At 35.2% G+C, this 25,194-nt stretch overlaps 1 protein-coding gene across 1 annotated transcript; it reads left to right on the top strand.

Annotated features, from left to right (window-relative positions):
* The first annotated feature begins 89 nt into the window (after nt 1-89).
* On the top strand, nt 90-24,348 carry LOC131863294 (laccase-4-like). Its single transcript, XM_059215091.1, has 7 exons — nt 90-137; nt 22,062-22,193; nt 22,299-22,450; nt 22,557-22,801; nt 22,904-23,032; nt 23,138-24,109; nt 24,215-24,348. The coding sequence occupies exons 1-7, from the start codon at nt 90-92 to the stop codon at nt 24,346-24,348; spliced, it is 1,812 nt and encodes a 603-aa protein (XP_059071074.1).
* The last annotated feature ends 846 nt before the right edge of the window (nt 24,349-25,194 follow it).

Below are 25,194 nucleotides of genomic sequence, written 5' to 3' on the forward strand. Positions count from 1 at the left end.
CGATCGATAAAGAGAAACATATCAGTATATTTGTGTATCAATAAGTATGCTTTGGAATATATCAGTGATGAGACCTTGGTTGAATTACTATGACAGAGACATCTCCACATGGACCTTTCAAAAGTGAAAGTGCGAAGGTAGAATTAAAATTACAAGTTTTGCAGAGAATTTCTAACAGTAAGATTCACATTTCCTTATAATATACTTATTTATTGTTGTTTTATATGGTTGAGATTTTCAGCAGTATATTTCTTCATTCGAATACTTAATTGAAAATAATGTTGTTCTGTGACAGATAATTTAATCTTAAATATTATCTTCATTTTTCAACATCTAAATAGTCAATTAATAAATAAGAAAAAATGTATAATGAATCATTAGAAAAATTACAATTTTGTTATTGACAATTTAGTCTATTTTGAAATATAGTAAGATTTATAAGAAACTTTTAAAAACACATTGATATCTATCGTTTGTAACCTTTTTCTCATGATTTCTGTCAGATTGTTATCTGATACTACCTCATTTTGTACTAGGACTAGCACTTTTCTGAATTAGTTTTTAAGTGCATTATAAAATGTTAAATTTAATTAAATAATTGGATTAAGGCATACTTATAGATATGTAAATGAAAGATCTGTCTTTGTTTTATTTAATCTCAATTATAATACCACTTCTCCTCCTTCTATGCATAGAATCTATCTAGATTTGCATCAACATATTTGATGTGATTAATGATGACTCATATCTTCAATACTAAATATGAAATATATGGAAATTATTCAATTCATTGTGAAAAAATATATTTTCTCAATAATCTCTCTATATTTGAACATTTATTCATTCCCTTAATTAGAGCTTCTATCAAACGGAGGGGGTGGGGGCTTTGTGGTGTAGAGCTCCGAGATGGGCATTCATTATGTCGAATCTCTTCTAGATAAAAACTACATTCTTGGAATTTAGTTTCTCCCCCCCACACATGCACATAATTGCACTTGCTTGTATTGATATGCTACATGCATATGATTTAATTTGTTTTTATAATTTAACTCAATTCCTATATAATTTGAATTGTAATCTTATAAGTACCATTGAAACTTTAATATGTTTTCAGTATATGATACATAATGCACGTGTGACATATAAATGATTTAACAACAATATAACACAAATATAGCTAGCTACAACATATAATTGATGTATATCATTGTTAAGGTGTATACCTATTGATATCAATTGATATTCATATGGTTTTCATTTATCACATAAAACTTTATAGACATTTTTATTGTCAGTGCACATACCACTATTACAGCGGCGTCAATTGATATTGACTTATTTCATGGAATCGATGATGACTTACATCTTCAGTATTGAATATTTAATGTATGGGAATTATTCAGTTCATTGCGAAATAATCTATACTACCAATAATGTGGCTATGTTTTCATATTTTGTTTCTCTTAATTAAAGCTTCATAAAGTGGAGGGGGTTTGGGGCTTTGTGGTGTGGAGTTTTGAGATGGGGTTTGGCTCTATAGAATCTCTTCTAGTTAAGAAAACATATTATTGGAATAAATGCACACACACACACAAATAACTACTTGCTTGTATTGAAATTCTACATACATATAATTTAAATCAATTCATACATAATATGAATTATAATCCAAGGACCATTGAAATTGAAATATGCTTTCACTACATAATAAATAAAGCATATGTTACATATAAATGTTTTAACAATTATATCAAACACAAATTGATGCAGGGGCATCTGGGAGGGGGCACAAATAGCTTGCACCAAACCTCAATTTTGAAATATTAAAATGAGGATTTTCATTTCTTATCTTTATTTTGATAAATTTTAGCTTATAAGTTTGTAAGTGTTTTATTTGAGTAATTAAATTCTTTGAAGAAAATTAACAACACTAACAAAGCTAAGGAGAGTCAAATATGAGGTGAAATGAACAAACAATAAGAAATATTGTCCAAGTAAGTTTAAAGTGATAGGTAGTTTAAATAAAATAATTGAAACATATTGCAGGCATATCAATCAGTGTGGGATGGAGGCGTGGCGAAGAGGTGTCTGGGGTAAATGAAGAGTTTGGATGTTAAACAAAAAAAAACTAGAATAAGAATGAAGGCGTGGGGCCACATGTGGATTTGAAAAGATGGGAAATAATTATTATGTAAAATAAAACAAAATAGAAATCCGAAAAAGAAGAGAGGGTGCGCCAAAATGATTGAGAAAAACTGAAAGGTGAAAAGGGATTTATGAGTAAGGAAAAATAATAACATTGTGTGGGAAGATCAACATATTTTTAATTACAAAGGGAAGGAGAGTGTGTAGAGTAGAAGACATCAAACCTATGAGATTCAAAAACAAAGGGATAGCCAGAAAAGCGTGTGGAGGAAATAAAGAACAGATGATAAGAAATTGATGCCCAGTGCATGAATACAGACAGGGTAGAGATCATGGAAAAGGATATGAAGCATGGACAAGGAAAACCAGAAATAGATGAGCCTGCTAGGGTTGTGTGGTAAATGGATTGAGAAGATAGATGTAGTAGTGATTTAGAACAAAGCATGTAAGAGACACGACTTGTTAACAAAGACAAAGTGAAAAAAGGAAAAAAATAGAGATTCATTTCTACATCTGTAACTATTTTTCTCCTAGTCAATAATGTTTGTAATTTTCATTTAAAATTTTGTGTTGATTATTAATTAATTTTTTTTTTTGACACTATAGTGATATTGGATAGAGCCCTAATTACCCATTACTGTTTTGTTTTGTACTCGTGGTCCCTTTAGTTGATCTTTCGTATTGGATTTGATCACTTCCCCATCTCTCTTGCTTGATTGTCTTGGAAGGAAATTCTTTTTTCCTTTCACTTTGAGAAAATGTGGCTCAAGCAACCTAACCTGTTCTATAGAATTAGAAAATGATGGAATGTCAGGACTAACAATACGACTATGTTTTGAGTTTCTAAAAAAATGAGATTGGTCAAAGCTAAGGTTATTATTTTGAATGATACTTGTTTTGTTCATATCTTTTCTGAGAAGAAAATCATTTAAAGGGATCTCAAGGTTGTGTAAGATTCCATTCAAAAAAGATGGTTAAAGTTGCAGTATCCTAGACTAGTAAAATTCCTTGCTGGCTTGTCTCCATAACCTCATTTCAAAGGAGGAAGAATTATGCTAACAAATATAGAGAGATCTCTATAGTTGCGATGCGAGGATAAGAATAGTATATTTTTTCATCTTTCCACTCTTAAAAATAAGGCTTCTAATTGGATCTCGTCCACCAATGAGAACTGTGCGCTATTGGATTTGGAAAAGCACATTAATGTGGCAGTTGCTAGTTTTTTCTCCAATCGCCTCTTTGAGGAAGGATTGCCTCTGAGTGGTGATGTGGAGAATTTTTTTGGATGTTATACCTAATGTTATTAAAGATGATACTAATAGAATTCTCAATTCCATCCCCTTTGATGATAAAATTAAAAATATGGTGTTCTCTTTTGAATATAACAAGGCTTGGGTCCAGATGCTTTTCCTTTTTTCTACTTCCAATGTTTCTGGGAGATTGTGGAAAAAGATATTTATGATCCAGCTAAGGAATTTTTTGGTTGTAGAAGGATTCTCAAGGAACTCAATGCCGATTTAATTGTTCTTGTCCCTAGTTTCATGGGGGCTAATTATTTTGATACTTTCAGATAGACTAGTCTCTACAACTCTATTTATAAAATATTTTTCAAAATTATGGCTTTAAGATTGTAGCTGGTCCTCTCAATGATTATTTCTCCTAAGAAAAATGTTTTTTTTTCATAGGAGGAAAATTATTGATTCTATTGCAATTTTTTACGAGAACAGTCACTCATTGAGATGCAAAACGAGAGTAGGGATTCTCCTCAAGCTTGATCTTATGAAGGCTTATGACCGTGTGAGTTGGGGTTTTCTTATTAAAGTTCTTAAAGATTTTGGTTTTAGAGATATTTTTTTGGAGATTTCTTGGCAATTTGTTTCGCTTCCTACCTTTTAGGTGGTGATTAATTACTCCCCCTCTAGTTTATTCAATAGTTATAAGGGTATCGAATAGGGGGATCTAATTTCCTCTTTTCTCTTTATTATTATGGTTGAAGCCTTGAGCTGTTTCATTTTTAAAGTTGTAGTTGTTGGTTTGCTTAGAGGTTTATCCCCCTCCTCTTCTAATCTGGTTTGTTCACACCAACAAAGGGATGCTGTAGACAGATACAACAAAGCTCAACAACAGAAAAGCCAAAAAACATCTGAGAAGGTTTGTACATTACTTCTCTTGTGGCACAAGAGGCTACAAGACACAGGGCACCCAAAATGAAACAATCATGAGCCAAACACAAAAGAGCGACAATGCAAACAAGGCCGGCCAAATCAACAGATCGAAACCACCTTATAGATCTGAGAAATCGAAAATGAGGGTTTAACTAGCACCCCAACCCACACATTTGGGTTTTACCAGGCTCCCTTAACCTATAGCAGAGTCTCCAGATCACTAACAGCAAAACCTAAGCCTAATCGAAAACACAAACTGGCCAAATTGGGCCATTGAAAACTACCAGCATCCAGCCTATCCATTAAAAAAGAAAAATACCAAGGGTTTTTCTAGGCTCCCTCAACCTTGAGGATGGGTTTTAAGAGGCTCCAAGAACCAGACACGGTACTACTAGCATCCATCCAGCCCTTGAACGAATGAAAAACAATAGGTTTTTCCTAGGCTCCCTCAACCTTAAAAATGGGTTTTACACAGATCCCACAACCAGACAAGACCCAGATCATAGTAAAACAACCGGAAAAAAAAAATGGGAAATAGGGTTTTTAAAAGGCACTCTAAAGCTTTTAAAGGAAAGACCAAGAGGGTTTTTACAGGCTCCCTCAACCCGTAAAGCAACTTGTGAAGATGGGTTAAGAAAGGAAACCCAAACCCAACTATGACGGTCACCATGGAAGGATTGGCAGACACCCACAACCAGCAACACGAGCATCATTAGGATTCAAAAAGCTCCCTCACCCCTTCTCTCCACCTCAATAGGAGAAAGAGCCACCTCTATAGGCAAGAGTGGAAAGAAAGCCAACCATCCACAAAGTCCATTTGCAGCCCGCAGAAGTTGAAGCACTCCCTCATACCTTGTCTCCACCTCAAAAGGAGAGAGAGCTACCTCAATCAGACACCGAGGAGAGCAGACCCACTGCCTAAGCAATCCTTGTAGCACCCAACATACAAGAAGCCCCTCCACCTCAGTAGGAGGGCAACCCAAAGACAACAGAGAACCGGGAAAATAGGGGAGAGCAGAAGAGACTCACAACAAGGATGAGACAAGGAAATAAACAAGGGTCTACTCACACCGAAAAGAAAAAAAAACTCCCACCAAAATGATTGCACAAAGCCAAGCTCTCGCAAGTCCTTGGATCGAACACCCAACTACGGGTGAGGGTTCTCAATGTGATCCAAGGAAAGAAAGTGAGAGAAAGAATAGGGAGGGAGAATAGAAACAACCACCAGCGCTGTCAAAAACAATAATAACAACCTCCCATCTTGGCTCATCACAGACCAAGCCCACCCTTACCATCACACACGATAGAGCAGTAAACCTTGGAGCAAAAAAATAGACATGAGAGAATCGGTAGCTCCCACAAGCTTGAGAATGGGTTTTAAGAGGATCCCACAACTTGATAGCGTACTACTAGCATCCAGCCAACCCCTGAATGAAAGAAAAACAATACGTTTTTTCCAGGCTCCCTCAACCTTAAAAATGGGTTTTACACGGATCCAACAACCAGACAGGAACCAGATCACAATAAAACAACCTAAAAACAACAATATGGGAAACGGGGTTTTTAAAAGCCACCCTAAACATTTTAAAGGAAAGAACAAGAGGGTTTTTATAGGCTCCCTCAACCCACAAAGCAACTTATGAAGCTGGGTTAATAAAGGAAACCCAAACCCAACTGTGACGGTCACCATGGAAGGATTGACAGGCACCCACAACTAGCAACACGAGCATCAATAGGATTCAAAAAGCTCCCTCACCCCTTCTCTCCACCTCAATAGGAGAAAGAGCCACCTCTATAGGCAAGAGTGGAAATCAAGCCAACCATACACAAAGTCCATTCGCAGTTCGCAGAAGCTGAACCACTCCCTGATACCTTGTCTCCACCTCAAAAGGAGAAAGAGGCACCTCAATAGGACACTGAGGAGAGAAGACCCACTGCTTAAGCAATCCTTGCACAACCCAACACACAAGCAGCCCCTCCACCTCAATAGTAGGGCAACCCAAAGCCAACGGAGAACCAAGAAAAGAGGGAAGAGTAGAAGAGACTCACAACCAGGATGAGACAAGGAAATAAACAAGGGTCTGGTCACACCCAAAAGAAAAAAAACTCCCACCAAAATGACTGCACAAAGCCAAGCTCTAGCAATTTCCTGGATCGAACACCCAACTACCGGTGAGGGTTCTCAATGAGATCCAAGGAAAGAAAGGGAGAAAAAGAACAGGGAGGGAGAATAGAAACAACTACTAGCGCTGTTCAAAAAAATAATAACAACTTCCCATCCTGGTTCATCACAGACCAAGCCCACACTTACCATCACGCACGATAGAGTAGCAAACCTGGGAGCAAAAAAAAAGACATGAGAGAATCTACAACTCCCACAACATCCTCCCAACACCACCCAAAGGCCACCACCACTCCAGATCCATAGGAAAGAATTGCAACTACCGCCATAGGGCACAAAGAAGGTGAAAAAACACGGAGACCCGCTATGTTAAGGAGAAACCAGTCCATGCCCATCATAACACCTGCCTAGCCAAAAACAAAATGAACCACCCAAAACAACGACCCATTTGGCATAGCAAGCCCTGCGACCAACCAATCCTTGCTGCCTTCATCGTCATAAGAGTTAGTGTCCTCGTCCTCCCCTACAGATGCCCTACCGCCCCCACAATCACTTCTCCCACCTTCGCTTATTTCAAAGTTTATTTCATATGCCCTCCACATTAATAATTTGTTGATAATACTTTGATTTTGAGATACTCTTGAATTAGAGAAGTAAGATCTTTGAAGCCTATATTGTTAGGTATGAATCTAACTCGAGTCAAAAAGTTAGTTTTGAGAAGAGCTCTTTATTCTTATTTAACACTCCTATTCTTAGACAGAGAAGAATTGTTGATATTTTGGGTTGTAAAATTGAGGATCTTCCTACAACTTATCTTGGTCTCCCGCTTCATAGTAATGTGATTCATAATTTATTTTGGAATGGGTTGATTGATAGATTCAATTCAGAACTTGTTAGATGGAAAGTTATGCATCTTAGTCAAGCGAGTAAAGTTCAAATGATCAAGGATTTGATTTAGAATATTTTGGTGTATGCTATGAACCTTTTTAAAACTCCCTCAATTTTTTATGAAAGAATTGAAAATATTTAGAAATGCTTTCTCTTGTTTGTCACAGAAGATAGTAAATGTATTCATTTGGCTTCTTGGACCAAGTTTGCTTGCCTTATAAATCTAGTGGTTTGAGTATCAAAAAGCTTGAGGATTTCAATGTTGCTTTGTCAGCTAAGTAATTACAAAGACTTTTCTTTGGAGATTTGGATTGGTGTAAGATTATAGCTGTAAATATGCCCAGGCCATGCTTCGTTTGGGGCAACTCTTGGAGGCTCTTTCTCACCCTACTAAGATGGTGCTTTGGAATAATTTGATCAAGGCCATATGTATTCTCTCTGAGGGTATTAGATGGATTCTAGGGAATGGATGGAGCATTGAATTTTTATATGATTGGTGGATTGGAGATTCCCCTATTTTCGAGGTCCCTTCCTTTAGACCAATTAGGGAGGCTTTCTTGGCCCAATTTGGTGATAAGATGGTGCATTACTTTACTAATGATAGTCGAAGGAACCTTAGTGATTGATCGAGGTCTAGGTGAGCTCCAATTTTTTGAGCTTCTAGCATATTCCTTTCATGGCTTCTTTTCTAGATCATATTATTTGGGGGCCTCCACCCTTTGGATTTTTTTTTTCCACCTTAGCCTTTTCCCTTCCCTATCATCCTAAGTTGACCTTTTCTCTATGGGATTTTCAATCTGGAATTGTAAGTTGATTCTTAAGATTAACATCTTTTTCTGGTTCTTGATTCAAACTAAGATTCTTACTTTGGATAACCTTTGTAAGCATGGTATTTTTCCTGTTAATAAATGCCTTCTTTGTTATTTGCATAAATAGAGAGTGTCAATTATCATTTTATGGAGTGTTGTTTTACCAGATAATTTTGGTCTCTTATCTTGGCCACCTAGAATTTTAATTGGGTCTTCCTTTCCTCTGTCGGGGAGATGTGGTCTCACTGGTCCCCTCCTTCTCTTAATCTATCTTTGAATTTACTTTGGTCTTTGATTATGCCTCATGTGTCTATGTAGATCTGAAAACAAGAGAAACAACTGTGTCTTTAGGGATGTACTTCTCCCTTTTAAGGTGGTGTTTTAGAGGATTCGTACAGTTGTAAAGGATAATTTCTAGATTGTACTTAAGGATGTTAATCTTGGCTTGCCTCCTATATATATTAATGCTTCAGATCAGTAGTCTCCTATTAATTGGGGTTCAAATTTTGATATTTCTAGAACTTTGGGAAATGTTAAAACCTCTAGAACTAATGTTAAATGGTCTACTCCATTTTTTGATTCGGTGAAGGTTAATTTTGACGGGGCAGCTAAGGGGAATCCTGGGCCAACTAGTTGTGGGGTGTGCTGAGTGATGATTATGGCAGGCTCCTTTTGCAAATGGCACTCCCTTTGGGAATCAAGTCCAACCACCTGGCTGAAGCCTCATCTATTTTTAATTCCTTCAAGTTAGCTCTTGATCTTGGTTCTTGGAAGGTTTAGATTGAGGATGATTCACTCAACATAATTAATTGTTTAAACTTATTACATACTTCAAGTTGTTCCATTAAATATTTGGTGAAGGTTGTGTTAAACATTATCAAGGATTTTGATAGTTTGTATATTTATGATATTTTTAGGGAAGGTAATTCTCTTGCGGATGCTTTTGAAAATATTGGTGCATTCCAAAGACAAGGATTTTATTGGAATGGGATTGACCCTCTTCCCCCTAACATTGAGGACAATATGAAACTTGATATTCGTTGCAAATGTGATGATGATGATTATCACTGGTTGTCATTTCAAAGTCAACATAATGGTTGTCATTGATGTCCTTGGTGTTGGTGATCCAGTTGATGTGTTCTTGGAACGTTTGGTGCTATAAAAGTTGTGTTTTAGCATGGGTTAATTGAGTTGATGGCAATCTGGATAGTTTTATCTATTGGATATGGTGTTGATTCATTGTATTCATGTGTATCTTGATTCCATTCTTTTTTTTTACTGGGCAATGATTTTTGGAGATAGATTAAGTCCAGAATTCGAGGTTTGGTGTAGCGTATGAGCCATGATTTGGTTCTGGAATTTGTAATGGATGTAACATGTTGATATGATCATTATTGTTCATTGTGGTATCATCTAATTCTCATTCCTTCCCACCATAAGAATGTTTAGTGTTGACCTATTTTAGATCTCACTCTTGGCCAACTAAGAAGATTATGTTTCTTGGAGATAATATATATATATATATATATATATATATATGAGGAAGATTTGAATGAATTTATATAAAAAAATATGGTATTATTATTGAAGATATGCGAGATTGAAAAGGAAAGATCTGATAGTTGGAAATGGGTGAGAGTGCATTGGTATTGAGGTATCAGAAGCAGTCCAGTCTTGCAGATTGAGATTCAGTGGTGGATTCTTTCTTTTCTAAATTATTCCTTTATTTCTTCGATAGTGAGCCTTTTTCTGGGTAGTGTTCTCTCTCATAGTGAGGATCCTAGCAGTGAGCCACCCTTTGTAAAAATCACCTTAACCCGTGTCACCTTAACCCGTGTTTTATATTGAGAACTAACATTCTCTATGGTTTTTCCCTTCTTGGGTTTTCCACGTTATATCTGGTGTTCATTGTGTGATCTATTGTATGTTTATATGTTCATGCTATATTTTTCTTAAATAATTTTATTGGTCACTATAGATATGCAAAAGGGTTAGAAGAAATTGATTTAATTTTTTCATCTAATTCATTCCCCCTATCAGTTGCTCGGATATTCAACTATTGGTATCAGAGATTTGGTTACTTGGAGAAGAGCTTATCTGCTTGAGGTAGATCTTGATCCAATGGCACATAAATTGACTATTCCTATTTTTGAAGGATCCGAATATAGTTTTTGGAAATTAAAGATTAGAGGCTACCTGATCTCTTTGGGATACAACACTTGGAAAGCAGTGGAAACTTAGTATATTCAATCGGAAAATGGTCTTAGTACTCTAGATAAGGTTCAAGCTTATGAAGTGAATGAAAAGGCACGGTATGCTATGTTTAGTGCTTTATCAAAGATTGAATTGACAATGATTATTTCATTGAATACTACTCATGAGGTTTGGAAAAAGTTGAGAGATATCTATGAAGGAAGTGACAGAGTTAAATTATCAAAGAAGATAAAAACTAATCACAGATATGAGAACTTGAAAATGGAAGAAGGAGAAGATATAACAACCGATTTTTATAAGGTTGATAGTGCGGTAAATGAAATCAGAGAACTTGGTGTCAGCTTGTTGGATGAATACATAATTGAGAAGATTCTAATGTCCCTACCAGAAAGCTACAATGATAAGATCTTGACTAATGAAGAAACCTATGATCGGAAGAAATTTACAAGAGTGAAGCCTTATGGTACTCTATTAGGATTTGAGAGAGGTAAGCTTGGAAAACACAAAGCTAAGATCGAGTCTACCTTCAAAGCATCTAACGAAGATCCAGAAGATGAAATTTTAGATGAGACGAAAGCAAGCTTTGTGAGAAAACTGAAGAGAGACACCGACAAATACAAAGGTATGTTACCTTTTAAATGCTTTAGATGTGAAAAGATTGGTCACATTGCTACTAGATGTTCGGGAAAAGGTTCAAGACAAAGGTCTAGAGAAGGTAAAGGAAAATTTAATAAGAGAGCCTATTATGTCAAAGATGATGTTGGTATTTTAGATGATGATTTAAATTATGAAGATGGTGATTGCTTGTTTTGGTAAAAAGAGATGTAACAAAGATTGATATTCCTAAGGTGGTTGCTACTGTTGTACATGTTAGAAGAGATAGAAATGAATGATTGATTTATAGTGGATGCTGAAATCATATGACTCATGACTAAAGTAAGTTTGTGAAACTTGAAAAGTACGATGGTAGTTTTGTTAGGTTCAGAGATGATCAAACAACACAAATTGTGGGATTGGTTCTATTTCTTTTGATGGAAAGAACAATACTGATAATGTTTACTATGTTAATGGTTTTCATCTTAATATTTTGAGTGTTGGACAAATGTGTGAAAATGGTTACAACGTTGTTTTTCAAGATGATGGTTGTGAGATCTAGAAAGAATCTGAAATTGTTATTGTAGCAGGGAAAAAGATTGGTGGAACATGTATTTCTTGGAAGGAGATGCAAACAATTGTTTGTTATCTTAGATCAATGATATCTGACTCTGGCACCAAAGGACATGTCATATCAATTTTGACAACTTGGTGAAGATTAGCTCATCAAGTGTAGTGAGAGATTTACCGAGTTCGACCAAACCAACAAAATTTGTAGAGAATGTAAACTTTGAAGTAGATGAAAGGAAAATACAAAATAATTTAGAGCACTTGTCCACTAGGCTGTTGAATTTAGTGCACACAAAACTATGCGGTCCGACCAAAACAAGAAGTATACAAGGTGAGAAGCATTTCATGTTGTTGATTGATGATTATTCTAGAATTTCATGGTTTGCATTTTTGAGAGAGAAGCTAGAAGCATTAGAGAAATTCAAGATATTTAAGGCTCAAGTTGAAAATGAAGTTGATAGAAAAATTAAGTGTTTGAGGTCTAATAGAGGAGGAGAATTTAATTCGGAAGAGTTCAACAACTTTTGTGAGAGACATGGTATTAGAAAATAGTCATCTTCCCCTAGAACACTGCAACAGAATGGTGTAGTGGAAAGGATGAACCAAATAATTCAAGATGCAACCAAAATAGTGATCAACAGAGAAGTCTACTGGAGAGAAGCATTTCATACTATAGTCTACAATCCTAACGTAATTTTATATAAGAAAATACATGGAAATACATCTTATGAGCTATGACATGGTAGAAAGTCGACAGTGAAATATTTTAAGGTATTTGGAAGAAACTGCTACATCCGGAGAGATGAAGATAATCTTGGAAAATTTGACAATAGAGAAGATGAAGGCATATTCCTAGGATATTCAACAAAGAGGAAAGCATATCAGCGTTGTAATATAAGGCTAAACAAGATTGTTGAAAGTGAAAATGCGAAGGTTGATGAATACATTTCTAAAGAGTCTGACAAATTGGTAGGTTATGAGTCTGATGAATCGACCGACAGAAAAAGTGGAGAGAAGATCGAAGAAGGAGAAGAAGAAAAGAAAGATTAGGAAGCTTCAACTTCTACATCTAAGACATTGAGATATGTTTAGAAGAATCATTTAGTGGACCGTTTTTTCAGAGATACAAACAAAGGAATTATCACAAGAAGCAAAGCAGCTCAAGAACAAGTTTTGTTATGTTAACTTTTAGAGATTGAATTGAAAACAACAGAAGAAGCTTGCAATTATCAGAATTGGATGAAGGTAATGATAGAAGAGTTGGACACAATTGAGAATAATTCAACATGGGAACTAGTTAATAAAATGACATATAAGAATGTGATTGGAACAAAGTGGGTATTCTAGAACAAGCTCAATGAAGCTGGAAATGTTATGAGAAATAAAGAAATATTGGTTTGTAAAGGTTACACTTTGATTGAAGAGATTAATTTTGACGAGACATATGGCCTGGTTGCTCGGATGGAGGAAATTAGGATGCTTTTGGCTTTTGTAGCTTATAAGGATTTCAAGGTTTATCAGATGGATGTGAAATCAACATTTTTGATGTCCTTGGTGTTGGTGATCCAAAAGATGAACTCCTGAAACCTTTGGTACTCTGGAAGTTATGTTTCAACATGGGTTAATTGAGTTGATCTGTCAATCTAGATATTTTTGTCTATTAGATATGGTGTTGATTAATTGTATTCATGTGTATCTTGATTCCATTCTTATTTTCATTGTATTGGGCAATGATTTTTGGGTCTGGATTAAGTCTAGAATTTGAGGTTGTGTAGCAGCTTTGGTGTAGTGTAAGTCATGTTTCGGGTCCAAAATTTATAATGGATGTAACATTTTGATCTGACAATTGTTCTCCATTGTGGTATGGTTTACTTCTGATTCCTTCCCACCACAATAAGGTTTAGTGTTGACCTATTTTAGAACTCTCTCTTGGCCGATTTAGAAGATTATGTTTCCTTGAGACAATATATATATGTATATATATGTATATATATACATATATATGTATATATATACATATATATGTATATATATACATATATATGTATATATATATACATAGATATACATATATATACATACATATATATATATATGTATCTATACATGTATATATACATGTATACATGTATACATATATACATGTGTAAATGTATATATACATGTATAGATATATGTATACATGTATACATGTATATATACATGTATAGATACATATATATATATATACATATATACATATATATATATACATGTATATATGTATACATGTATATATGTAGATATATATACATGTATATATATACATGTATATACATGTATATATATACATGTATATACATGTATATATATACATGTATATACATATATACATGTATATATATATACATATATACATGTATATATGTATTTATATAAAAGAAAGATCTAAATGAATTTATATAGAAAAAGTGTCGCATTTCTATTGAATGCGATATTGGAAAGGAAAGATCTGATTTTTGGCAATATGTGAGAGTGCATTGGTACTGAGCTACCAGAAGTAGTCTGGTGTTTCAGATTGAGATTCAATGGTGGATTCTTTCTTTTCATTTTTTGTTTCTTCAGTAGTCGACCTTTTTTCTGGGCAATGAGCCCTCTTGAAGTGAGTATTCTAACAATGAGAAACCCTTTGTAAAAATTACCTTAACTGGTGTCACCTAAACCAATATTTTATTTTGAGAACTAACATTCTCTGTGATTTTTCGCTTTCTGGGTTTTCCACATCATATCTAGTGTTCATTGTGTGATTTGTTGTATGTTTATGTTTTCATGCTATATCTATCTTAATTAATTCTATTGGTTACTCCAGATGTGCAAAAGGGTTACATGAAATTGATTTATGTTTTTCAACTAATTCAAGCCCCTCTCAGTTGCCTGGATATTTAACAATATTAACCACCTTGGTTAACTTGTTTTTGTCTATGTGGGTGATTATATTTTTCAACCTATCCTTTCTTCATTATTTGATATGTTTTAATGATGATAGTTAGGTATTTTTCCCCCTTGGTGCTCACTAGCTAACTATTTCCAGTTGGATTGTGGGTGATATTAGTACCCAGTTTCTTGGTTTTTATATTTCCTTATTTCAAATAGCGCTTTTAAGGGCTTCAATTGAGACTATGTTGTTGGGTGGTCAATTGTGGGGTAGGCATTTCTTTGTTATTTTATGTGTGGGCTCCATCATGGCGGGGGACATACATCAATAGGAGTCCATTTCCTCTGATGACATTCATGGTGGGGTTTTTAGGGCTTTGATTATGACTGTTTTTGGGGTAGGCATTTCTTTTTTATTTTATATGTGGGATCCATAATAGGAGGAGAGACATCAATAGGAGCGCATTTCCTCTGACGAAATGCACATAAAAGAGAAAAATTTGTGGATTTTTACTTAATGTGGGGTTACACCCTTTTTAGAGAATCCTCATGGCTTTGATCCAAAGGTAACAAAGATTTTTGGTAGATAATGGATGCACTTTATTTTTTTGAAATGACAATAAAAGCTCAGATTTCACAAAGGAGTTGATTGTGGAGCTTATTGGGCTGCCTATGGAAGGAACAAACAATTTCAAGGGCAAAATCTTCTGAGTCCATGGTGAAAACCTTTCTAAAATATGGAGAGGGGTTGAATCTTGTCAACAATTCAAACATTTCTTACCAAGTAGACACCCTTAAACCCCTTTGGGTGGGTGTGGCTAAGGTCCTTATACAATATTTTACCTTAGATGGGTGGTTTACCAAAATCTATGGTGGTCATTTTTCTCGGCTTAAACACTTTAGAAATAAGTTCTTCGTTTGTTTCCATTCTATCTCTTATCATCCTTGGAAGCCAATATTAAAGAACATAATAAGAAGCAAAGAAACCCTAATCTTCATGAGGGCTCGATCCTTCTAATTATGGAACAATTCAATGCCCTCCCATTTTCCTCTAAGTGAAAATATCAAGGTTATCCCCCTTTGCACTCGGTGAATAGGTGTCAAAGGAGGGTATGTAGAGAAATATAGGGGAATGTGATGATGATTCAGAGGATGAGGACTAGCAAACAAAGGATGAAACTTCCTCAAAGTAAAACAAGAATAATGTGTCAGAGGAGAAGAAAAAGAGAATCTCATTAAATAGAGTATAAAAAGAAAGATTTGTTAAATTAAATAATTTTACATGCATGATTCTCCTAGATGACTTGATGAGGAGTTAGATGCTGAGGAGGTTGACAAGAACCAAAATTTGGAAGGGGAGAATTTTTTGGGCGAAAGGGAGAATGTGATGGGTGGAGGAGAAGGCTTCTTGGGAGTTCCCCTTCCCCTTGATCTTTTAATTATGCTAATCAAGAGAGAATTAATAATCCTCCCTTTCCTAGGGATCTTTAAAAATAGTCCCCTTTCCTTGGAAGTGACCCTGGGAATCTAGCTATTTTTTGGGTATTAATAGGGATGCCATAGTAGACTAGTTTAGGATTTCCTAAGAGCCTTTTTTAGAAATCAATCAAGTTAATATCAACATCCAATCCATTAAAAGAAAAGTGGTTATTTTGGAGCAAGGTGATGGTCGATATTCGTTTAGGGATCCTGTTGACAATGTGATCTCTTATGAGGAAAAAGACAAAATGCTCTCTATCTTAGAAAACATGACCAAATATGTTGCTCACTTGAAGACTATGAAGGTAGACTTGGGCTATTGAAGCCAAGATGAAGAGAATTAATTATAACCTCACTAATCTATTAGCATGAGCCTTAAAACCATTCACAGCAATGTAGAAGGGGATAAAACTTTTGTGAATCAGTGGTAGACTATGTAGGCTTTGAAGTTTGGGGGCAACATTTCAATTAATATCAACCTAGTCGAGAAGAGTAACTAGAATAAGGATGATAGTGTAGGTCCATCATCTCAAACCCATGGACATCTCAAGAACGCTAGGGAGCTAAAGCAAACATAGAATTGCAAGATCTGATGAACATTACCCAAAATATGGAACAAATGAAAGTTGAGTTTGCTAAAGCCCTGAAGAATTTGTGTTAGGTTTTATATTTTCTTTTGTTGGCCTACTATTTTAGGGTTCTGTATTCTAGGTAATTTTTGTGTTGTTGTTTGGCTATGTGTTTTCTATTTGCAGCTCTTTGTACTCAGGGTTTTCAGATCCCTTCAAAACCATTTTTTCCTTAATAATAAACCATACCCAATTTGAAATTCTGTTTAGTAAGTTGGCATGCATCAAGTAGGATTAGAGGAAGTTCATTTGTGTCAAGAAGAAGACCTATAGGTAGCCAATATGACATATAGAAACAAGGGTTGAAGAGGAAGAAGACAAAGAGGCTTTGAGCTCGATATTACAGACATAGTTAGAGGTTTAATATGGAAAATGGACACATTGGAGATGTCTCAGAGAAGAGGAGCCCATATAGAGGACGTCAATGAAAATGTCAAAGAGTATACTGTTGAAGGGGGAGATAATGTGAATCAACTCAGGCTTGATCAAAGAGAGGAGATATTCATCAAGGCCATCACCTGGATTAATTTGAAGCTACAATTTAATCCTTCAAATTTTGAAGGAGGTTTAAATGAAAAGGAATTGCTAGATTAAGGAATTTATTGAATGTATGAAGCCTCCATTGTACTTCGGAATCTTCTTCAAATGCTCTTAGATATTTATCATGTTTAAAAAAGAGAGTGTAGAGGAGAGTATTTACTACCGTTGAGATGAAAATATCTTGTGTAGGAAACCAACCTTCGATACATCACTTAATTTTCACTCTCGTGAGCCAAGAAGATTGATATGGAAGAAAGGAAACAAACTAAACTATGTCTATAAACATAAAATACTACATAAGAAAGGAATATCAAATAGTCAAAATATTTTGATTATAGAAAAAGAAATCTCTATAAATGCATACTTTACCCATGAACTGGTGAAGCCTTAGCCTTGGATACCAATGTGCCAGAGGGACATCTACACATTGCGGTGTCATATGTAGAAACAAAAAATAGAAAAGCACCAAAAGTCACACCAAAAAGAATCTCATGCACTATGAAACTATTCATCACCAACACACACTCATATAGGGCAACATGTTGGGGTTGTATAGGGGTTTGCCTTATTCAAACCCCTGTTTCTATGTTTATACCTCCATAGACAACTAGATACATAGATTGGATAAAATAAAAGATTAGATTGTGCAATAGAAACAAACTCTTCTTAATGGAGGAAACCCACTATTATTTGAGATAAAATGTTAATTTGATTAATTCAAATAGATAATAAATACATTTAGAGACTAGTGACATGATGTTATATTGAAAAAAAATACATACAAGAGATAAGAGAGAAAGGAAAACATTACATAGGAAAGACCCCTCTCTTGAAATAATGGCACGATTGTAAGCAAGATAATAATTGTTTTTTATTTTCATGAGTGCAGATTTTGGTAGAGTTTTATTACTAGTGTGAGAGATAGATATCCGAGAGTGTGAATGTTGCAAAATGAAAGAGAAAGAAGAGTTTTTCTGCTCAAAATGAGTGGGAATAGCCATTTTGAATGTGCCCAAAAGAAGGGACATGCATCAAAAGAGGCTCGATGTAGAATATATCCAATTTAAATCTAAAATCATTTTGGGACGTTTGTGCGCTACATACATGTATGCTCACCACTCTCCCATTTGACCAAATCAATCCCACATTTGGATTAGGGGTTGCTAATGCTTCATCTTTAAAATCCATGATGCTGGAATGATAGTATCTTGATTATTATTTTTTATTATAAACACACCGAGCCTATTGCATAAGTGTCATTAATGCACTAGGTGTAGTTTACGACACTAAATTTTTCCCCCACTTTGTAGGACTACTCAACTCAAGGGAACAAGTGCACTAAACTAACTTAGAAATTTGTGTTCATAGAACTCATGCAGTGTATTAAATGCATTAATTACTTTAAAAAGGGATATTGTAGAGGCCACCAAGGTCAACAAGGAAAATACGAATGGTGACCCCAGTGCCCAACAAAAAAATATAGTGTTTGACATGAATATTCAAGTACCATAAAATCAAAAAAAAATTTAGCGCCAAAAATAAGGAAGCTCTTTGGCAAGAAGAATTATCAAGCTACATATTTTGTCACAATATTCATGTAAAAGGGTAATATATTGTAATAATGAAATAGGTATAATGATCAGATACTTATTCTTCAAAATGTTTTATGTTATCTTCTGTGATATACTCTTATTTGACCTACTATTAATACCACACTATATTTGTATTAGATATTTTAATTTCATGTAATTTTTCCTCTTCTTATTGCCTTTCTTCTACTTTTCCTTCTCCTTCTCATTGACCTTCTTCTTCTAATTTTACTTAGATTTTTGTCGTTCCTTTCCTTTTGTGTCTTGTTCCTCTTCTTGTTCTTGTCCCTCTTCACGGGTGATCCCACAATACTTCTTGAGTCCCCTCCCTTTTGTATGTTTAACCCTATTTGACCCATTACTTGTAATCAATCTAAGAAACATCTATGTGGGTATTAATTTATGATTTATAACTTATTGTAGTTATTTTTAATCCCCTCATATATTAAAAAATATCAAATTTCCATAAAATTTAAGTATGAGAGCTCTCTACTTGATTTCCTCGGTGTTTTCTATGTTTGCCAAATTCATATAGTTTCAAAGTTTCAGTTTATGTCACATCTTTCTCGTCAATCCTAACCTCCTAATACATCACCTTTAAAAAAAATTGAGTCTTTCAAGTTGGACCATTGGACATTCCCATCCCAAATACCATTTACCTGTTAAAATTGATATCCTAATCCCTTGTCCTCTGAACATTTTCTAAGTCTATTTCTTCAACCTTTAGACTTGGCCTTCCCTTCATACCTTCCTCAATCCTCTAAAATATTCAAAGGCCCTTTTAATAACTTTTAAAGTTGGACTTTTAAGATTCCCTCGGTCCCCATGCTTCCTTCTAGGAGTTTAACTTTCCTATATGCTTATCAACTTGTCAGGATTTCGTCCATCCACCTACTTTAAGGGATGTTTACCTCAATACTCTCAATATGCAAACACAAACAATGAAGAAGTGTCTCATGCATCAAGTTAAAATGTTTACAAAATATTTGACATGAAAGAGAGAAAAAAGCAAGTATTGGTTTTGGACAATATGAAGGTTTAAGAACCTTATAAATCCTCAACATGATTCTGTGAGGGGAAATGCTCTAAACTGAAGATGATGTGAATAGGTATTATCGATTTCATGTAGGCTTTGAAACACTTTGAATCACCATTTAAAATCAAATAAAGATGCATAGGCAAAAGAATTACAAGGTGTATGAGTTTTCAAACCATTCAAAAGTGTGGTCCATATTTCAAAAGCTCACTATTGTGCCAACAATATGACATGGTTCATAATAGGAAAAAAGATCTAACATATCAAGTAAGCGTAGCTAAAATAATTATTTTAATTATAGAAAGAGATATAATGAATAATAGCATGCTAAATATCTCTAATAAATGTCGCCTATCCTTTTGCAATGCTCGTGATTCCATTAGTGGTTGATAAGCCCCTACAATCACCAAATTTAATTTTGCAAGTGCCACAAAGGTATATATTTTAGCCAAAATGACGTATATTTAAGAAGTAAAAATGAATGAAATGGGTTTTTTTTCCCTAATTATTTTTGTGGTTACTATCATAGATCATGATAAACTTAAGACAATATCTAGATTCTATTTGCAATATATTTTCTAGGTTTCCTCACTTCATTTCATGCTAGACCTATAGGAGTGATGAATGAAATTACTAAAACGTTTTTCACAATTTTTTGAATGTGACTGTTAAATAATAGTTAATTGTGAGTGGGACATCACAATTTTCCTTGAATATTTAACAATTTCCTAGTACCAAGTCTCCCAAGAGTTGCTAAACGCTAATAAATGATAGATCTAATGATATATCTATATGAACTAGTAGTTCATTTAAATAATTGGTCACTAAACCAATTCTAAGGTATAGTAATTTTTTTTAGTGTTATAGAGAATTGAACATATAAATTGTAAATGAATGGATGCACTTTATATTAGTATAGTAAAGATTTAATAATGCACATTTTTGTAGTTGTATATCTCCATTATTTTATGTCAAGACTCATAGAAGTATTATAATTGCATTTTTAATCATCTGCTCTAGCCACATGTATTGATACAAAAGAAACACTGGTTGTGTGACAACATATAATACACTAGAATCTTTTTCAATTATCATTTTTTATTTATTAAATCCCTATCTCACTAGAACATGAGATGGGTTAGGATAAGGGCTTTGAATGTATATTATGATTAACATTGATCACAACTAGATCGACTAATATGTGAAAAATGAGGAGAATGAAATCGATTGCAAACCAATTTATTTAGCCACTTGGCCCTGATTCTGACTTGTTACTCACAAAACAAGACCTCATGGCACACCCACAAACATGAACATTGAACATTATAGTAAATTTAATTTGTGACATATAAACACTAATTACATGTGTATTCAAATTACTAACATAGAAGGTAGCCTAGGAATCATAACTTTGGGTGAGGAGGTTAGACTGAATGTCGCAGGCATGGGAGAAACACAAGGGAAATCTATATGCGAAAACAAACACTCTCAAATCACTTATTAACATAACTATGGTTTTCCAATGAAGGGACCACACATGCACAAATATAGGACCTAATTCAAATGAATGAGGATTAGACCAACCTCCAAAACGGGGCTCAGTAATTTCCATTGGGAAATTAGGGTGTGGTGTGTGATTAACAATGAGCTAAAAATATATATAGGAGCTATATCGTCACATCCATGAGCAAGATCGGATGCTTGAAGTTGATTGGCATCATGTAGATATGACAATCATAAATGAAGATTGAGAAAACATCAGAGTGTTTTTAGGATTGGTCTCGTTTGATTTATGTTTACTGAAATTCTAATCATGCAATCATTTCATGTGATCCTAGAAGCTAAAAGGAGTTAAAGTTTCGTAGTCCCGCATGGGTAAACGATGTTGCTTCGAAGACCGGGAGTGGAGGCTTAGACCAGTCTGGAACGAACGGATGTGAACCCAGTAACTCAAAAATTCCCAATAACAAAAATATGAGCAGTGGTTGGTATACCAAAATAGGTTTACATTTCATGGATTTTAATGACAATGGAAAAGATGGTGTATTCATCGGGCGAATCGTTTACTTGGTTGCCACTCCGGATAGAAAGCCCCACCTTATCTCCATAACAAACAAAAACGACGAAGAGTACATGTGAATCATTAAAAGTCAAGAAAATGAAATAGATTAATACAGTTGCTAACAATACTTGTTCATGTCGATTTATACTCGTGTTAAAATATCAGTATTGCCTACCAACCTACCCAACAACAGCTGATTTAATTCGTGTATCTATATATACAAACACAAAGAAACAGATTTTCACATCTCAGTTCAGAAACAATTTGGCATTTTAGCCTGTTTAAGTTGTGATCAGACTCTGAAAGAGGAAGTATTGTACGATTCTAGCAATGCAGACATTTTATGGCCGCCTCGTGCTGCCACTTTTGGCATTGTGGTTCACTATTCAATTTGTTTCAGCGAAACATGCTGTGATCACACGGCGCTACAATTTCACTGTGGGTTATATAATTCTATGGAATGAGTTGAATGTTTTATTGTTTAGGAAAGTATTAAATTTTTACAGATAGCCGTGATTGATTCTTTGTTCTAAATATCCACAGATCCAAATGACGAATGTGACTCGTCTTTGCACCACGAAAGCTCTCTTGACTGTCAACGGGCAATATCCGGGGCCTCCAGTAGTTGCTCGAGAAGGAGATCGCGTGGTTATCAAAGTAACAAATAATGTTAAAAACAATATTAGCATACATTGGTATCTCTTCTGCTCCCGCTACTCAGTTATTTACTTAATAAAAATAATATTATATGCTGATGTCCCTTTAGTGGGTGCACCTAATGAATTCCTATGAATCGCTCAGGCATGGAATTCGGCAGCTTAGATCTGGATGGGCGGATGGTCCTGCTTATGTCACTCAGTGTCCAATTCAAACCGGGCAAAGTTATGTGTACAAGTTTATTGTCAAAAGGCAGAGAGGAACACTGTGGTGGCATGCCCACATCTCATGGTTGCGAGCAAGCATACATGGGCCCATTATCATCTATCCCAAGAAGAATGCTTCTTACCCATTCCCTCGCCCACACCAGGAAGTGCCTATTGTTTTCGGTATGCCCTTCAGTACTCGTTGATAATGTGTTGCCATTGTACGTACATAGTCCTAAATTTACAATGAAAATACTGCTGTTGATAATGTGTTGCAAATTGCAGGGGAGTGGTGGAATGCAGACACTGAGACTGTTATCAATCAAGCAATGCAAAGTGGTGCGCAAGCTAATGTGTCAGATGCATATACCATCAACGGGCTCCCTGGACTTATGTATAACTGCTCTACCAACGGTGAGGGCGGGGTATTAAAATGGATGAAACATAACTAGACTGGTCGCTATTGTTCATTTGTTTAAATGTAAATGTAACAAAGGTTTCCTGTGTTGTGTAATGCAGATACATTCAGGCTCAAAGTGAACCCTGGGAAAACTTACCTACTGCGTATAGTTAATGCTGCACTCAATAGTGACCTGTTTTTCGCAATAGCCAACCACACATTGACTGTGGTAGAAGCGGATGCTGTGTATGTCAAGCCTTTTCAAACCAATGTTATTCTCATCACTCCCGGTCAGACTACCAACGTCCTCTTGACAGCTATGTCTCAGCCACCCAATGCCACATTCCTCATGTTAGCAGGCCCATTCGCTACGGGAACAGCAGCTTTTGATAACTCAACCAGTGCTGGAATTTTAGAGTATGTAACTTCCAATGCGACAGCAGTTAATTCATCCTCATCCTCTCTTCCTATGATGAAACCGACGCTTCCAGCCCCCAACGATACCTCCTTTGCCGCCAATTTTAGCCAAAAGATGAGAAGCTTGGGCAATCCGAAATTTCCTGCAGCAGCTGTCCCTCAGAAGATGGATAAACAGTTCCTATTCACAGTCGGGTTGGGGCTAAATCCGTGTCCCCAAGGACAGACATGTCAAGGCCCCAACGGTACCAAATTTGCAGCCTCCATTAACAACATATCCTTCATTCTTCCCACCACCGCTCTTCTTCAAGCATACTACTTTAATCAGTCCAATGGAGTTTACAATACCACTTTCCCTGACAATCCGCCATTTCCTTTCAACTACACCGGCACGCCGCCTAACAACACACAGACCCTCAACGACACCAGAGTCGAAGTGCTTCCCTTTAACACTAGCGTACAGCTAGTTCTGCAGGACACCAGCATTGCGACCTTCGAGAGCCATCCTCTGCATCTGCACGGCTTCAACTTCTTCATAGTGGGTCAGGGTATGGGAAACTACAATGCAAGCACTGACCCATCTAACTTTAATCTGGTGGATCCTCCGGAGAGAAACACAGTTGGAGTTCCCAGTGGAGGTTGGGTGGCTCTCAGATTCCTAGCTGATAATCCAGGTATTAATATCATTACGTAATGTTAGCTTCAATCGCTCATCTGGTTCAAAGATTTGTGCTTCTTTCGTATAAACATATATCCGATTGTATGTATGTTTTTTGCAGGAGTGTGGTTCATGCATTGTCATCTCGAGCTGCATACCAGCTGGGGATTGAAGATGGCGTGGGTTGTTTTAAATGGAAATGGTGGCAGATCTCAATCTCTTCTTCCTCCTCCCAAAGATCTTCCCCCCTGTTGATCATTCATCCTTCAATTAGACTATTCAATTTGTGCTTCCTAAAATCTGACTGCATCCAATCGTGTGCTGGTCCAAAGTAGTTTGCAAACGATCGATAAAGAGAAACATATCAGTATATTTGTGTATCAATAAGTATGCTTTGGAATATATCAGTGATGAGACCTTGGTTGAATTACTATGACAGAGACATCTCCACATGGACCTTTCAAAAGTGAAAGTGCGAAGGTAGAATTAAAATTACAAGTTTTGCAGAGAATTTCTAACAGTAAGATTCACATTTCCTTATAATATACTTATTTATTGTTGTTTTATATGGTTGAGATTTTCAGCAGTATATTTCTTCATTCGAATACTTAATTGAAAATAATGTTGTTCTGTGACAGATAATTTAATCTTAAATATTATCTTCATTTTTCAACATCTAAATAGTCAATTAATAAATAAGAAAAAATGTATAATGAATCATTAGAAAAATTACAATTTTGTTATTGACAATTTAGTCTATTTTGAAATATAGTAAGATTTATAAGAAACTTTTAAAAACACATTGATATCTATCGTTTGTAACCTTTTTCTCATGATTTCTGTCAGATTGTTATCTGATACTACCTCATTTTGTACTAGGACTAGCACTTTTCTGAATTAGTTTTTAAGTGCATTATAAAAAGTTAAATTTAATTAAATAATTGGATTAAGGCATACTTATAGATATGTAAATGAAAGATCTGTCTTTGTTTTATTTAATCTCAATTATAATACCACTTCTCCTCCTTCTATGCATAGAATCTATCTAGATTTGCATCAACATATTTGATGTGATTAATGATGACTCATATCTTCAATACT

The sequence above is a fragment of the Cryptomeria japonica genome, unplaced genomic scaffold (genome assembly GCF_030272615.1).
Source record: "Cryptomeria japonica unplaced genomic scaffold, Sugi_1.0 HiC_scaffold_59, whole genome shotgun sequence".
Taxonomy (NCBI): domain Eukaryota; kingdom Viridiplantae; phylum Streptophyta; class Pinopsida; order Cupressales; family Cupressaceae; genus Cryptomeria; species Cryptomeria japonica.